The following is a 17,010-nucleotide window of genomic DNA, read 5'->3' as shown; positions in this document are numbered from 1 at the left end:
CTCATAAACCTGCCCCTCCAAACCTGCTCTTGGATGTACATACTGATACATAATGAGAGTAATGAGATTACAGTACAATGAATAGATAGAAATACACAATGTAAGATTTAATTCTGACTCATGTCGAGCAAGTAGGCAAGATCACCTACTTTTTATGCTGCTAACCAGACAAATCCTACAGCCTGCGGATGACATTTTGACAGGGAGGCACTGGAACAAACTGTCCCAGAAGAACACAAGGAAGTTTCTTTATTTCTCTCATTAGGAATACAATGGAAAACAAGAAGCAGAATGTACCCTGCCTTCATCAGGACATGTGATGCTATTGGGATTCACAGGAGGAATCGGCAGGACTGCTTCACCTTTCTATTTATGCAGATATTGCCTGTGATGTTATTTGCAATACTTGAAAAAAAGACACACAACAGCAGAACGACAGCACGTTACAAACAACACACAACTGCAACAATACACACACAAATTAAGTTTAGCTTTTGTCTCCTAGTGAAGAAAAGACTGCTTGCATCTGACATAATGAAAAAGCATCCAAGCACAACGTACCAGCAGAGGAATGTTCATTTGAATCACTTTGCTGCCGTGAGGGTTAGAGCAGAAAAATCTAATTTATGATGGATGACAAACTAGTTACCCTCATTAAAAAATTGGATTACTCAAAACATTCTCAAAAACATACAGAAAAAACACAATGACAGCAAATAAATTCTTTCTTCCTTCACCAAATGAAGTTTAGGCTGGCTCTGTCCAAAGAAACATTTAGAATATCTGTTCCTCCATCCCTTGATTTATTCAACAAGGAAACAAGGTCTACACAAAATGAAAAACAATGCAGGTAGAGAGAGGAGGTGAAGCAAGCAATAAAGCTGAAGATCATGAAGCAGCAGAGTCTGCAGCTGGAGAGAGACTGCAAGGCACAGGGCACTGTGACACTGACAGCTGCACTGCCTATGGTGCTACTGCCAAGCAAAAAGGCTTGGTCCTTTTGGTCTTAGGGCCTTGGACACACAAATGGCTAGTGTGAATCTACTATATCTATCATAGCTATCTTCGAGAGAAGACTGAAGCAGTACTGCAATCCATGCTAGATATCAGAGCATCTAGAAAGTTCAAAGGCTTTGAGTAACTCAGCTGTGGGAGAAGCTTCATTTGGCACTTTCACCTTGCTAAACAATAGAAAAGCTGGTTTTCTTCAATTTCATGGCTCACAGAATTATTAGTTCTGGGCTACAAAAGCTCTTTTACAAGCTGGATCAAGTAACCTTCAGAAATTCCTTCCAGACAGAATTATTTTCAAGTTCAAAGTTTCAAATCTTACTTAAATAATTTCACTAAACAAAAATGCAAGTCATTTGAAGAGGCATTCTAGTAATTTGTAAGATCTAAAATTCAAGTATCATATAGCAGGAATCATACAGTAAGATAACCTGCAAGGGGTTGGAAATTGATACCATAAGGTTCCTTCCCATTCCACACTCTTAAATCACCCTAAGCTTTACCTTTTACAGTTCTCCAGTTTAGAAAAATACTGTTTTTGAAATCTGCAAATATATCTGGGAGTTTACCACGAATTACACGTATTTCTTGAGAGACATCTGATCTGTGCTTTCTTCTGACATATTCTGATAATGTTTTTTGTTGCTTAAAGAGTTTGGAAACATTTACCATTATTTTTCACAGTGCTTATGGAAAGAAAGGTTGGTGTTATATTCTTATCGAAAACTGGGAAGAAAAAAACTGGAGCAAGTTAGATCAGCAGTGTCGGCATGAGAGATTAAAATAGGGGAGTTCTGGAGTTATAGTTCAATGTTAAGATGGTACTTTAGTCTTTCTCTCACACACATACACTACTTAAGTATATAAATAAATAAATAAGAGTGAGGTATTTCGAGCACCTATCACCAAATCACTGATCAGGCCCCATGCACACAAACAGCTTATTCAGTTCATGATTTGGACTTTGGGGTCTTGATGGATAAAAAGCTGGACATGAGCCAGCAGTGTGCTCTTGCAGCCTGGAAGGCCAACAGTATTCTGGGATGCATCAGCAGAGGAGTGGCCAGCAGGGAGAGGGAGGGAATTGTTCCCCACTACTCTGCTCTCATGAGGCCCCATCCAGATTCCTGTACCCAGTACAGGAAGGATGCAGAGTTGTTGGAATGGGTCCAGAGGAAGGCCACAAAGATTATCAAAGGGCTGGAGCACCTCTTCTATGAGGAAAGGTTGAGGGTAGTGAGGTGCTGGAGCAGGTTGCCCAGAGAGGTTGTTAATGTCCCATCTCTGGAGGCATTCAAGGCCAGGCTGGTTGTGATCCTGGGCAGCCTGAAACAGTGGTTGACAACCTTGCACATGGCAGGGGAGCTGGAACCAGATCATCTTTAAAGTCTCCTCCAACCTAAGCCATTCTATGAGCGTGACATTAGATGACAACATCCAAGATGAGCCTTTTGGCAACCCATCAACAAAGCATTTAAACCATTACACAAAGACGTTTATGTGAATATGAGCATTTAGAGAAAACTTTTAATATAGTTTAGTTTTGACTAGAGTACCTTAAGACAATGTACAAATATAAAAAATACCATGTGCACAATATTTTGTGCTGTATACACACATATATATACACACATGCATGCCGTTTCTACTCTGACATCATTTAACTGTCTACTCAATTTCTTTTTTTTGACCAATTTCTCCTTTTTTTCTGAGACTATGGACAAAAATATGCATTTCAAAAAATCAAGTATCAACTAGTATTAAGTGGTTTCAAAGGATAACTGTTGTTCTATTACAGATTTGCAAGTTCTTGCTTAGATACATTCTACTGCAGTGTTTCTATTCTCCAAGTCAACTTCCTGACTCCCCTTCTATTCTAAATACCAATTACAATTTATTCAAACTCATTCATAACTTTGTTATTATTCCATAATCATTTTTGCTTACCAGAAATTCTTGGCTTATGGTCCAGGACTAGAGTCCACATTTCAAACATGTGTTTACTTTCACATGCATTTGAATCCACAAATATTATCAGCTTGAAAGTTTTAGAAGTTTTTACAAACTACTTGTTTTGTCTATTAATTTCATTCAGTCACAGTATGTTTTATAGTTACACCACCCAAATCAAACATATTTTGTAAGTCTGCAAACAACTGTAACCAACTCTACGGAATCCAGAAATTTCTACTCCCAAAGGTCACTCTCATGTGTTTTGTTATTTGTTTCTTGTAGATTTAAAATTAATTTAACAGTAAGTGGCAGAGAGAGGTGCTAACTTACCTGACAAAATAAGAAGCTCAATGATGTCTGCATCCCCAAGAAATGATGCAACATGAAGAGGAGTTCGCTTCTCAGCATCCTAAAAGCCATAGACCATACAGTTACAAAACATGGCTGATGACTGCAAGCATTAGTATTAGCGAGTGTTTTTACAAGGTGTATATTTTTCTACAGCTATTTCTGTTTGTGATTAAAAACGCAAGTTCAACCCCTGAAAGAACAGAATTCAAGGTCTGATGAAAACACTTCCTTTCAAAAATCCTCAATGTTTTGTCACCAGGTTCCATCAGACCTAGCAAAGAAATTCTCTTTACTCTGAAATCCTTTATACGAGTAGATAAAATCTAATCTAATCCAAACTTAGATGAACTATCTGTCACACTGCGCATTGCATCACATCCTGGAAAGCCAGAACACAGCTAAACATGAGAGACATGGGTCTCTGGTCTCTTTTGGAAAGATTTGCTACTAAAAATTGTAGCAACATAATTCAGATGATTGTAGACATCATACTGCAATGCAGTTTGCACCAACAGTATTGCCTCACCATCGAGAGAGGCATCTTTGGAAGACAGTCTGGAACCATACATAGACAAGATGCAATTCTCATAGTCTTGGAAGGTAATTGTACACCATTTACTCTCATTGACTAATGCAGACAGAAATGCACTTGTACACAGTGATGAAACTTTAAGCACTAATTAGAAAAAATATTACCAATTAGGATTGCAGCTTTAAACTTCTAAAAGTTAGTAATAATCTTGCATAGAACTTACAAAATACAGATGTTTTCTTTTGATTTCTGTCGCTTTCAGGATTAGAAAGATGCATTTTCAAGAATTCTTATGATTTCATATGTTATAAACATGGTGTTTAAAAAAACCTTTTTTATTCCTTCATTCTGATGACTCCAGAACACTGGCCTTTAAAAGAAACTGCTGAATGTGATGATATGGGCAACAAATCACAACAGCTAATACTGCTTAATACTGTTTTACCTCTGTTCTCAGTCCTAAAATGTATTTCATTTTGGTCTCTTAACCACTAATACACCAATTTCTAAGAGACTTATCAATTAAACTTACTAAATTACAGCCTACCATCATTCAACACTGGTAACAAATTCACCACCCCCTGCAAATGATACCAGCAGAGAAATCCTACTGGTATTTGCACTCTCTCCCTGAAATATCTCTCTCAGTCTGTCAAGTAAAATATCTCTTTTGACATGCCCAAGAGGTCATCAACTGCATGCTATTTTGGACTACCTTCAAAGTATGCTATGAATGTGAACAAATGAGCATGGCGGAATCATTTGTCATGTGAATGCTGAAAATTGTTTTCCAGCTGTGCAAGAGAGCCACTGGTGTCCAGAATGAGCTACATACAATTCTTACATTTGTATGTTTTTTTTCCCCAACCATACACAATGTACATTTGTCCTAAAATTCTGTGGCCCCAGGTCAGGGGACAAGATGCCTCAGAGAGCTTCACCTCTTCATACTGTACGCAAATTACAGTGATATGAAGCTGTTCTCTATTTTCACTTTCAGAATCAGGAGTACTGGATGATTCAGGGGCCACACTCCATAAGAGCTGCACATCCAACAGCGTCTGCTCAGAAACCAAAATTACAATAAACTGGATTCTCTTATACATTCAAGTTACTACAACAAGAGTTGAAGCTTCACCAAAGCTAATCTGACTGTGCATCGCTCGCTTGTTGACCTGCCATGCTGTCATCCTCTATGGACCAGATTTTATGGGCTGCAAGAGTTCATACATTGAGATAACTTTTGTCAACTTTCATAAATACTGCTTCTCATTGCCTATCCAAATGCTATCCACTGCTTTAATTTACCAGGATGCATGCAAGACTTGTACAAGAAAAGAATGAGTTTTATTTATTTTTACCTTGTTAAATCTAATGCACGAATCTCTCCTAGTACAGCGTAGTATTTCTAATAGTTGTCATACCTGTCAGTGATACATTTTGCAGCAGCTTCCTGCTACACTGCCAAGTCTGCCAACAGAGCTGAAACGGTTTGAAGCTGAATGCTAACAATGCAAGAACAAGAAATCTTCTATATCAAGGAACCAAGGCTATTCAGTGCTTTGTTGATAATAAACAATATTTTGTACTAAACTGTAAGCCTGCCAGAAGTTTGATAATCCAGGGAGGAAAGGACAGGAAACAGAAAAGTAGAACTGTTACGCTCTGCTTTGCTTTGCAGTAGCAATTTAAAACCAAAGGGATACTAATGGGTCTGAAACCTGGAAAGGAACAACAGAAGGAATGCTTCCACCACTGGAGTAGTAACTAACTGTAAGTAATCTCAGCTTCTGTTTTTAAAAATCAAAGCAAAATCCTTTCGCAGCAGATGAAAATAAAGTCTTCAGAGAAAGAAAAGTTTCCATCATGAAATTCCACTTGATTGATTTATCCAAGTTTTAGGCACAAAAGCCAAAACCTTTTCCATTTACCTCAGCCAGGAAAAAGCAAGTTCATCTTCACACAAACTACCAGAAGAAAAAAGAAAAGATGTACACTGTAGGCAAATGAGCACAAGAGCCCTCCAGGCAGCATCTTCTGGGCTGCGGAGGGAAGTGCCAACAAGATGCCTGCTGCTGAGCCTTGAGAAACTCAGCAGAGGAAAACTCTCAAGTTCCTGTTTACACTGCAATCAAAGCTGAGAGAAATGCAGAGGAAATGGAGCACCCGCCTGCCCATCCCACCATGCTCCTCGTGTCCTCCTGAGAGCTGCCAGCCACTCCAGCAAGGTCTGCAAAGCTCCGGCACTGCACCTGGTCCAGGTGTTGGGGTACAGGTGTCATTCTGTGGCAGAGGCATTAAAAGGAGCACAAAAAATAAGTCACTGGTGTAAGGACCAGAGGCTACAAACAGAGATGGGAATTAAAAAAGGAAATCTGTCGTTTCAGCAAGAGTTTGGCAGTGCCCCAAACCCAATACATTACGAGGCAAGGAAAGGGGAGGCGGGTAGTAGGAGTGATAACAGAGTTACAAATAGCACCAAGACAAACAATCAGGCCTGCTTCAAGTGCAGCTCTTAAAGGAATGAAAGGTCAGTAAGAGACGGCAGATAAGCTAAACAATGGGTAAAAGAGAAGCTGGAACAAACTCTGTCTCACTAAAACCCTATTAGGGGCTTACCATCAGTTCTCAGAGATGATTCAGAGTTAACATTATCTGTACTTCTTTATTTTTCAACTACAAAGAAAGGAAATTATGAATTTAACAAATAGGTGATCAAGAGCAGAAGGCCTCAACAAGAAAAGCACTCAACACATGCTTCAGCTGTTGAAGGGATCCCCGGGCACTGATAAGGTGCACCACAGATTAAGTCCTAAGTGCTTTAATGGATCGGAGCCCCAGCATACATGGTGGGGCTCACATGAATCATACCATCCTATGCAGAATAGTCAGGCACATTAAGAAAAAGGCCAGCAGTTTCTCCTCAGCATAGCCTGTATCTCAAAGTAGGCAAAAGATTTGAACCTTTGTATCAGCTGTTCAGATCAGATAATTTGGGGACGTAATTATTTATTATTATAACGTAAGAGGGACTTCAGCAGAAGATAAGTGTCAGCGCTCATGTTTTGTAATCAATCTGCCTGAGAAACCAGCAGAAATGGTTCAGCACAGTGCCACAGATGTCAGGTGACATCACTGAGAGCCGAGAGAAGTGTTGGGACTCCTACCATCTCCAAGCAGCCAGCCACAGCCAGGAGGTCACATAAACTATTCAAAGTACCAAGACTGAGAAAATACACTGGAAAAGCGAATCACAGGAGGTAGCATTGGATGATTGTGTTCCAATACACATATGGACACTCCTCTCTCAGACTACTTGCACAGATTATTCCTATTACGTCTCCTCATTTGTTCTTCACTTACAAGAACAGCAAGGTTAATGCACAGTATTTGAATTTGTCAAAGAGAAAAAATAGCAAGACTGCACTTATTAAATGGGAAAGTACTGTGAGAAAATAAGATGCTTAACAATATTTCTACTATATAATATCAGCCACAATTGTTACTGCAAGTAATTATTTACAGCATTTAAGGGAAATGCAAGTTCTTTTGAACTAAATTTGATAAACATGGGTTTGACAAAGATACGCAATATGCAACCTTGTTAGAAAAACATGCTTCTAACGGGTTTAGCCATGCACCATCTCACTGCCTGCTACTGTTTTCCTTCAAGGGCCAAATTAAGAAGATTTTGTGCTCACTCTGATCATATTCGTGTGTTGATTTTACTACTTTACTTCAAAGTTTTCAGCTTAAATCTTGAGATTTATTCTTCAACTATTTTTGCAATAATAAATTGATTTTTACCAGTTTAGTGCATTTTGTTACTTAAATCAAATTATGTTTAGAGGAAAAGCTGTGGGCACCAGACCTCTTTAACTCTCTCCTTTCAATTACAGGTGGGTTTGCAGCCTAAAAAACAAGACAAGTGTTACTGTTCTATAAAAATTTAACCTGCTGACAACGCAGCCGTTAGCTCATAAGAAACTGTCCTACGGTGACAAAACAGAAGCCTTCCAAAGATCCTGAATCCGCTCCTTCAGAAGCTTTCTAACATGGCAGGAGCACTTCCAGAAGACAGTCACTTGCTTCCAGGATAGCTTTATCTCCTGTGAGACTCCGCAGTGCCAAAAAAAAAAATAACTCTTGGATGAGAGCAAAGACAAAGGCCTGACTCCCAAGATGACTGAAATACCACATGGCTTTGTCTCTTTGTCCCAAGTCAAACACATCCCTCTAAACTAAACGACAAGCTGTTTTCCACATTAGCTATCCTAAGCATGCAAAGCCTTTCACATTCAGAATCTGAAACATGTGCACACTTGTACTGTCAAACATTTGCACCATCCCGAGAAGCACAGTTAGCAATATTGCAGAAGTATATGCAACTTCCGCGCATGTGTGCAGAGCCTTGCAGTCTCTGCTGGTGCCATATCCACCGACCAGATCTGCAGGCAGAAGTGGGCAGGCAATGCCCAGGGTTTTATACCTCAACATAGCTTCAGCCTGGCCCATCAGGAGTCACTGCAGCTCCACTATATCTGCCAGCTCAGCATGTCTGCTTGAATGAAAATGAGCCAAATTCACAGAATCATGAGGGTTAGAAGGGACCTCTGGAGAACGTCTAAATCCAACCTCCTGCTAAGGCAGGCTCCCTAGAGTAGTTCACACAAGAAAACATCCAGGTGGGTTTCCACCTCCTCCAAATAAGGAGACTCAACAACCTCTGGGCAGCCTATTCCAGTGCTCTGTCACACTCACGTTCACATGGAACTTCCTGCGTTCCAGTTTGTGCCCACTTCCCCTTGTTCTCTCATTGGGCATCACTGAAACAAGCCTGGCCCCATCCTCTTGACTCCAGTCCACTAGATGTTTATAAACATTGATAAGATCCTCCTTCAGTTTTCCTGCCTGAAACTAACTCAGTGGTCTGCATGGCTCTAGCCCATGCCCGGATGCAGCCTGGGAGAGCAGGCTGCTGAATGCTACCCACAGGCAGCCCAGGCTTACCAGGGAAGCAGCATGTTGAGTCCTCCACAACACAGCACTGATCACCGCCGGCCACATGTAACGCTGCCCGTGCCACAGTGATGCACAGCAGCACATACCCCCAGGCACAGCATGGAAATGAGGAGGTCAAAGTGACTGCTGAATGACCTGAAAACACGCTACTGAGCCAAGCAGCTGCAACTCGCTTGCAAAACAGAAGTCAGAATTATAGCAGCACCCAGAAAGCAGCTGTTTTCATAAACATGTGCTTCCTGGCTTGGGAAGATTTTACTTATTTGACCAGAGTGGGGAGAAAAAAAAAAAAAAAAGTAACCTTTTCAACTGATTTGTTCTGAATTCTTTCCTCTAAGGTAAATTTTCTCTTAAGAAACATGTATATATTTCACTCATTTTGCATAGTTTCTCTATGGGCTTTTTCTTCTGCCTTCCTTGAAAACTCTAAAATCTAATCTATAAAACTTCAGAAATCCCCAAAATTTGCTGCAAGAAGAGAGTTTTATTTCCCTCTTCTACTTACAATTGAATTCTTTCAGTACTAACACAGCAAAGGAAAATGATCAACAAAGGACAAAGCATTGCCAAACAGTGTCAGTTTCCTCTCACGTGAGCACGCAAGCACTAGAGAAACTAGCCTGGAAGTAATTAAAAACACCCTTAAAATAGAAATGTAAGCACATGTCACAAATAGCCAGTTGGCAGCACAGGGGCAAAACATGCTGTCTTTTGATCTTTCTTTAGTGACAGGTTAGGCATTTAACACTTCTTTGCAAAGACTATTCAAAACACAATCTTCAGACTGTGTGTTGACTGTATTTTTCTAGTTACTACTAAGGACAAATCAGCTGCTCAGTCAGAACATTCTTGTGCCAATTGTTACTAGCTTAAATAGGATTCTAGGCAAACCATTCAATTGACTCTTTCCATTAAAAACTATGAAGCTCATCTATAAAACACATATTCAGCATTTAACATTGCACCTGACAGATGAGAGCATCTCCCTAGCAACCATCACTAGCACACTTGCAGCCAAAGGATGTAAAAACATTTGAGAAGCCTACTATAACCTTGTACAAGAAACACTTTTTGAAAAGCTAACACGAAATACAGAGGAAATTTTAGGACTATCATGTCCACCTAGACTTTTTATTATTACTATTTTTGTTTTATATAATTTTTAAGATGATCAGGGAAAACAAATACAGAGGAAGCTCGAGGTAGAAGATGCTTTAAGCAAGCACTTTTGAGAAGATATTTCAACAAAACAAGCAGTCAGTGAATCACAAGGAAAGCCTCACGTCAAGCTCTTCCTCCTCTGCTGAAATTCCTCATTAAAAACAGCAGCAAATCTTTCCATGCACTTGACAGAGAACTGAATATGCTCACCTCTCCTGCTCCCATCTGCATCTCTGATCTAGATGTCGGGACCCTGCCTGTCTGTAAAAGCTGCAGTGCCATGGCTAAAGTGCTGGAATTAGCTCTGATTGAACTAGTGACTCTATGTCAGACAAAGACATGAAGAAAAGGAAGGCTGATTCTGAAATCTAGGAAACACCTGGAAAACACTCCAGTTCTGCTTGATATTGTCACCACTTTGAGAGGCCACAAACTCAGACTGGCAGGATTCATTTCTAACAGTACAAATTTAAGCTAAAATCAAATTTTAAAAAGCCTAAGGAAGAAAAAGAAAACGTGCAAAAAAAAAATATAAAGCTCAAGTGGAGAGTTTTTTCTCTGTTAAAACACTTAACTACTACTTGTTTGCAGCTGCTTACCATTGCTATATCTAGAATAAGCCAATTTGAAGAACAGCAGTTCCTCTGTGGACAAACAGTGGCCAAGATGCTGCTTCCTTACTCTCACTGCTGAGACTTTTAGTGAAGCTTTTCTTTCAAGTACAGTCAGATGCTGAATAAAAGCTCCTGATTTGTAAAGACTCCTCCAAAAAGGAAACTCTACAGAGAATAAAAACATGCAGCTTTCAGCTGTTTTCATTCATTTTCTCAACATGCAAGAAAACAATGTCCTTCCGTGACCTGCACATTTGGATCATTACCATACATTTAGAAATTACCTGCTGGAGATAATTATATGTCAGACGGATAATGAGGATTCTGCTGAAGCCCCCAGCCTGTAACTTTATTTTCCATTCTGTTATATGCTAATTGCTAAGGACGTGATTACCATTGCCGCTGAGAAAGTTCACAGGCACGGCGCTTACAAACCCCAGCACAAACATATCCCAAGTCACATACCAAGGCGTTGACATCCTCGGTTTTGTAGATCAACATCCGTATCTCCTCTGGATCACCGCTGAAAATAGCTTGGACCAGTGGAGGCTGGTAAAACAAAGAAGAAGGTACACTGTTATGGGTTTGTTTATTTCTTCCCTGCTTAAAAAGATAACGTATTATTTATTCCAACACTCATGAATGTGGTCCATACCCACTGTGTGCAGGACTTCAGTACCAAGCTAACAAGAGCATCTCAGCACAAACTGGAACTCCCATCCAAACAGCACTTTTGTCAACAACACACCAATAGGTGAGGTGGCACGTACAGAAGAAAGTAATTACATCAGATATTGTTGTATGCTTGCTGCTCACATATTCATGGCCATGCAATTTAGAAACAGAATGTTATGCAGATAATGAATTTCTGGACAATTACTAAACATTTTGTATTTTTATGCAGAATAAATATGCAATGAGCACAGTTAATTTTAACCACTCAAGAAATGAAATAATTATCACATTGTTTCAAGTCTATTATTATGCTGTAATTAGACGGAACGTGTAAATAAATTATCAGGCATGCAGGAGAAGCAATACACCACCCTTATTCCACTGACATTGCAGGGGCAGGGAATGCTGTGGTTGAGGAGTTGCTGCACCACTGCAAAGCTACCTGTCCCCTGATGATAAGCACGTGCTAGAAACAGGAGGTGCTTCTGTTCCAGCTGCCCACTCCACAAAATCAGTGACCCCCTCCCCCCCCAAGGTGGGTGCCAGCCAGTCTGGGGGCTCATTGTCCATCCCAGCAACCAACAGAGAGGTCTGTGGTGCCATGTGATCACCAGAATTAAAAATAACCCTGCAAAATGGAAACGTGCCTGGCTACTTGAGCACATAAAACCACAACAGCTCTCCAGGCTTTGAGGAATGTAACAATCTTGTAAACAAGTTATCCCAAATATCATTATTCCCATTCTTTTCCCCGCAATATTCATCATAATCACATCTGAAAAACCCACTTCTAAGTTGGTGGTGTCTATTTTAAGATACATTAATCCCCTATGTCCTTAAGAAAGATTCACACTGGAATTCCACTCTTGTCACACCTCTGATAGAAAAAGAACTAAAATGGCATCTTTTACCACAGCTGCCTGACGTGTCTCATTGCACTCTGGGCTTGTGTGCTGCAGCAGTTTTTTGGAATAGGAAAAAAAAACATGCCATTTCACTGGGACATTTACCATGCTTCCTTCCCAGCTCATGCCACATGAGCCACACAGCATTCCCCAGGGAATGCCAAGCCAGAGCTCTGAGCCTGCACCGTCCTCCCTCATCCGCCAACCTCAAACATACTGGAATTTAACTAAGAATAAGATCTGCCCATTTCTGCATAACTCGGTACCAAAAGAAGTCGTTTCAAGCGATTCTCTCATCTTACACCCACTGACACAACAGATCAAATTAGTATTTCCTAGGCTGACCATAAACCTCACGCTAACGGTTAGGAAGAAACAGCGAATAAGAATGGTCACAACAAAATATGTCCCTTTCATGTATGTTTATCCCAATATAACAAAACAGACAAGCACAGAACTCCCCAGCTTCAAGCTGGATAGCAACATAACCCAGTGACCAAGACATTGCCAGCATCTTGGATCAGCATCTGAACAACTCCTTCAGAAGCATTTGAATACTGTGACATCTAACATTTTCCTTCTCATCAGGAGAAGATAAAATACTGTGTATTGTCAGATAGTTTGACTCTTCTTTCATTTGCCAGAGGCCTCCATCAGACACCTGGCTTATAGGAAACGCCTGGCCTGTTTAATTAGCATCAGCTACTTGACATGGAAAGCTGACTGAGAATAACAGCATTCTTGAGACCTACAGCATACACATAAGTCTCAATTCTCATCCAACATATTACACTGAGCTTGCTGTATGATAACCCAGTATTTATTCTGCCTCTGAAGCAGGCTGTAACTCTCACACTGCTGATACACACAAGGTAACTAAAGGCCTGACTCCTTCAGCTTTTTCTTTCCCCATGAGACTTACTTTTTACAGATTCCTTGAATTGGGATCAATCACTGCTAACTGAAAGAGTCAGAGAAAGATGGCAGAGAGAGATCACAGAGTGTACATGAACATAAAAGAGATAAAACCAGCATAGGTAATATGCATCATGTCATTGCTGTGCAAGTGGCCATTTTTCTACTTCGCCATTTTGTAATTTGGCTTTGTTTTTAAAAGCAGTAGTTTTAAAGGAAGAAGCATATTGCTATTAAGGAATTTTTCACACCAATTGCATTAAGACATGTCAGCATGTGTATGATGCCTGGGCACATATAATGTCCTGATTAGGAAAAATATGTCAGAAGCATGTTGGAGCACTGTTTCTGCAGCTGGGAGTCAGAGGTGAGAATGTGCATCTGCTGGTCAACACAGGATAAAGGTGCTGTTCTGTTCACCGGCCAACAGCGACAACACAGAGCCTGAGCAGTCAGGTGTGTGTTCATGACAGATGTCCAATGACCTGGGCAGATTACGCTCCTGATCTCCAGTGATATCCATACCTGTGCACAAATGACTTCACCTTTAATAACTTCTTTCTTCCTGAAAGGTGGATAACGAAGTTGCCTAGCTAATCACAGTACAATATATATTTTTTAAATCATGTCTAAAACCCATGACAGCATCATCAATGAGTCCTTCCATTAGCACGAATATGTTCCTTAAGCATTCTACAAGTTTAGAAGCAATCAAGTTGGAGAGAAAACAGAAAGCAAACACAACACAGCTTATGTGTCTCTATTACTAGAATTAAATAAGGGTACACGGAGTGACAAACAGCTGTCTCATCAGCTCAGTTCTCCAGAGCCTTCAAATTCCTAAAGAGAGTTTTAGCTGGAGGGTTCACATTTGTTTTTTTGAAAATATACACCAGCAGCTAACAAAAATAACTCTCCCCATTACTTCTCATTATCCTCCATACACCCGACGGACAGCACACAGAAAAGCAGCCTATCAGCATGCTACATTACCAGGTTCTGCAGCCCCAGATGAGATGAAGCACTGCACAGACTGTTTCATGCAGCATTTTAATTACTGTCAGAGCAGCTGATGAAGCCCCCAGCTTCCTAAACCAGTCAGTATTTTGTCAAGTAAATGTGACATCTATTAACCACTTTGTCTTGACTCTAGGTATCCTGACTCACTAACAAGGACTTTTCAAGACTCATTTAGACAAATTCTCATTTTGACAGGAGCAGGAGGCAGATGGGTCAAGGATAGTCTCTATATCTGTTTGATACAATTATTCTTCACTCCTCTGAGTGAAAAGAAGTTACATATTGACCCCTAGCTTGCTCTAATGGCATTAAAGCATCTTACTGAACTGAGTATTTGGATGTGCCTGGGAACTCACATTTCCTCAGCTGGCAAGGCAGTGTAGCGAGACACACAACTGCACACAGCCCAACCACAGCACACTGCACCTCCAGCCAGACAGAGATGGAGCTGATTCTATAATTAAACGTGACCTCGATTAATCATTTAGTGAGTGATGTGCAAACCAGAATACTTTGTTCCCTTTCCCATAAGCATGCTGCCTGCAAACCAGCACAACCAAAACCCCATGTACCCCTGCCTCCCTGCAACCTCTCATTGCTTCCTTCTCCCCCCTTCTCCGATCACCCTCTCCAAACCATTTCAAACTTGGACTCTCTTTGCGTCATTTTTGTGTCCCTGGAGCTGGAGTTTTTAGGATGATCGACACACTGCCCAGGAGAGAAAAGGAAAGGAAACCATAAAGAAATGGAGTAAAGTGCTACCATACATTGAGACAGCTGAAACTGTAACAACATTTATTTAGCCAAGTTTTCACGACACTGAAAAAGGAAACGATTGAGACTTCTTCTTCATGTGCACTGCAAGATTGAGCCCAGTGTTTCTGCTCATACCACCTCTGACACATCAGCACGGGCAGTGCAAAGCAAGCCTCCTGGCAGGCCTACTTCAAGCTGCTGCCTTGGCTCCAGCTCCTGGCTGCCTCCTATTTTTCATTACGTCGTCTATCAGCTGCCCCAAGAATTGCTTATGTTTCCAGGTGAAAGAAAGGTTACATCCTGCTGTTCCTGGAATTCTGAAATTCTTCTGCATACAGAATATGCTGCAAGTGGACAATGCGCTGTTAGACTTATCAGTTCAGGGACCAAAATAACTCTTGGCATGTTAAATTTAGATCACTTCTAAAAAGGAAGAGAGCTAAGTAAGTTTAAATGTGCTCGCTCAATGGCCTTTCCTTCATTCTCACTGCTGAAGATTGTTCATCAGCATCAACGTGAGGATTCTTTGGGTTGCTGTCTTTTTTGTTTTGTTTTTAAGTGCTTGTAGACCATATTGGAAAATTAGTTAATAAATACCATTTTGAAGTCACATTAATCAAATGGAGACAATGACCCAGCATGCCACAGACTAGTTAAAATAAGAAAGCATTTTTTAAAGGAGACAAATGTAAATATAGTAGCATAACATTTGTTACATTCACCAGCATTCGTTTCCCATTTTAGCACAGAGAAATCTGCTGCAGACAGCCCAGTGAGACTGGCTTGAAGATAATTGATCTAATGGTATCCTAACTTTTTCTTGCCCTTTTCATTTTATTTCATCGAAGTTTCTTGGGATTCTGTCTTGATACAAACTGCCTATTGTCTAACAGCTCACAAAGTACACATCATACCAACTAAAAACAATCCTGTGTGGGGGGAAGAATCCTCAGGGGAACAACCAGATTCATGCTGGCTGCAGCCTTCCCCCCACACCCACAGATGTGCTCCGCTCAGAGGCCCCGTGTCCTCTGGAGACCACTGACATCCTGCCTTCACCCTACTGTATCAGTAGCAATGGCAACAAAAAAAAATAAAGAGGACTGAAACGGAAATGTTGCAAGCTTATCTCCTTCCAGCTCTGCAGCTATGGTAAGCAAGCTCTGCACACCCACAGGAGCAGCAACGCCTCCAACACAGCGAGACCTGCCTTCAGTGGTGCGAGGGGACTCCATCCATGCCGTGAGCGCTGCATCTGATGTGCTTCAGCCTGCCTTGATACTCATCATGAACTTTAGTATAAACCTTTTCATTTTCTGATTTAGAGCACTGTAAAGTGACATCTGATCCTATAAGATCTTACTCAAAAAGTTTAGGACATCTGCAGGCTAGCTGTATCTGTTTTATATTAACACACACCACACCAAGAAGACAGCTATGAAGCAGAGAGTGCCTTAATAAATACTCAGATACTTCTGAGCTACAAGTGACTACAAGCACGCTGGAGGCAGGAGCAGAATATATAACCACCCCAACGCATTACACAAACAGCTGGGCTGACGGGAGACGAGGACACTGTTCCCTATGGAGGGGAGCACTGAATGCCATTCAGCAAGAAATCCAAAGCACAGAGAACATGAAACTGCAGTTTGCAAAGCAAATGCAAGTGAACAGTGTTATGAAAGAGGAAGAGACCTCACATTAAGGATACAGCTTGCAAAACCCAGAAGAGTCCTTCCGCACTTGGGCTGCAGCTGGAGGGAGGCACCTGGTGTGTGGAAGCACATATCCAAGGAACCTGAAATGGAGCTCGTAAGCATGAATTACAGGGAAAATCCAAACAAATCAGAGCTACTCAGGCTGCCCAGAAGAAAACTTAAAGGGAACGTGGGAACAGATTGCAACATTTAAAAGGTTGATACTAAAAGAAATTATTTGTTTCCCACCTTCGAGTCACACAGAACTCAAATGGCCGCACGCAAGCGCAACTCACCCTGCTCCGTTAAAGTCAATGCAGGGTTACAATGTGTGAACTGCAGAAGTTCACTTCAAAACTAGATCTAATCCAGTGATAAGAGAAAGTCAGTTATCTTTT

At 40.9% G+C, this 17,010-nt stretch overlaps 1 protein-coding gene across 7 annotated transcripts in view; it reads right to left on the bottom strand.

Annotated features, from left to right (window-relative positions):
* The window catches only part of ANKRD44 (ankyrin repeat domain 44), a 112,559-nt gene that overhangs the window by 60,476 nt on the left and 35,073 nt on the right, over positions 1-17,010 (bottom strand). For 5 of the 7 annotated variants that reach the window (XM_031601155.2, XM_031601158.2, XM_090144278.1 and 2 more), the window contains exons 2-3: positions 11,110-11,193; positions 3,295-3,373 (exon numbers count right to left, since the gene is read on the bottom strand). In XM_031601155.2, coding sequence (XP_031457015.1) covers positions 3,295-3,373; positions 11,110-11,193 — 163 coding nt within the window. Of the gene's footprint in view, positions 1-3,294; positions 3,374-8,857; positions 9,158-10,629; positions 10,810-11,109; positions 11,194-17,010 lie in introns of those variants that run through there. The other 2 variants (XM_031601157.2, XM_090144279.1) reach the window with 2 other exon arrangements.

This window comes from Phasianus colchicus, chromosome 7 (assembly GCF_987193195.1).
Source record: "Phasianus colchicus chromosome 7, bPhaCol1.hap1.1, whole genome shotgun sequence".
NCBI classification, from domain to species: Eukaryota; Metazoa; Chordata; class Aves; order Galliformes; family Phasianidae; genus Phasianus; species Phasianus colchicus.
Note: the sequence above shows the minus strand (reverse complement) of the source record. Positions and strands in the feature narration are given on the sequence as shown.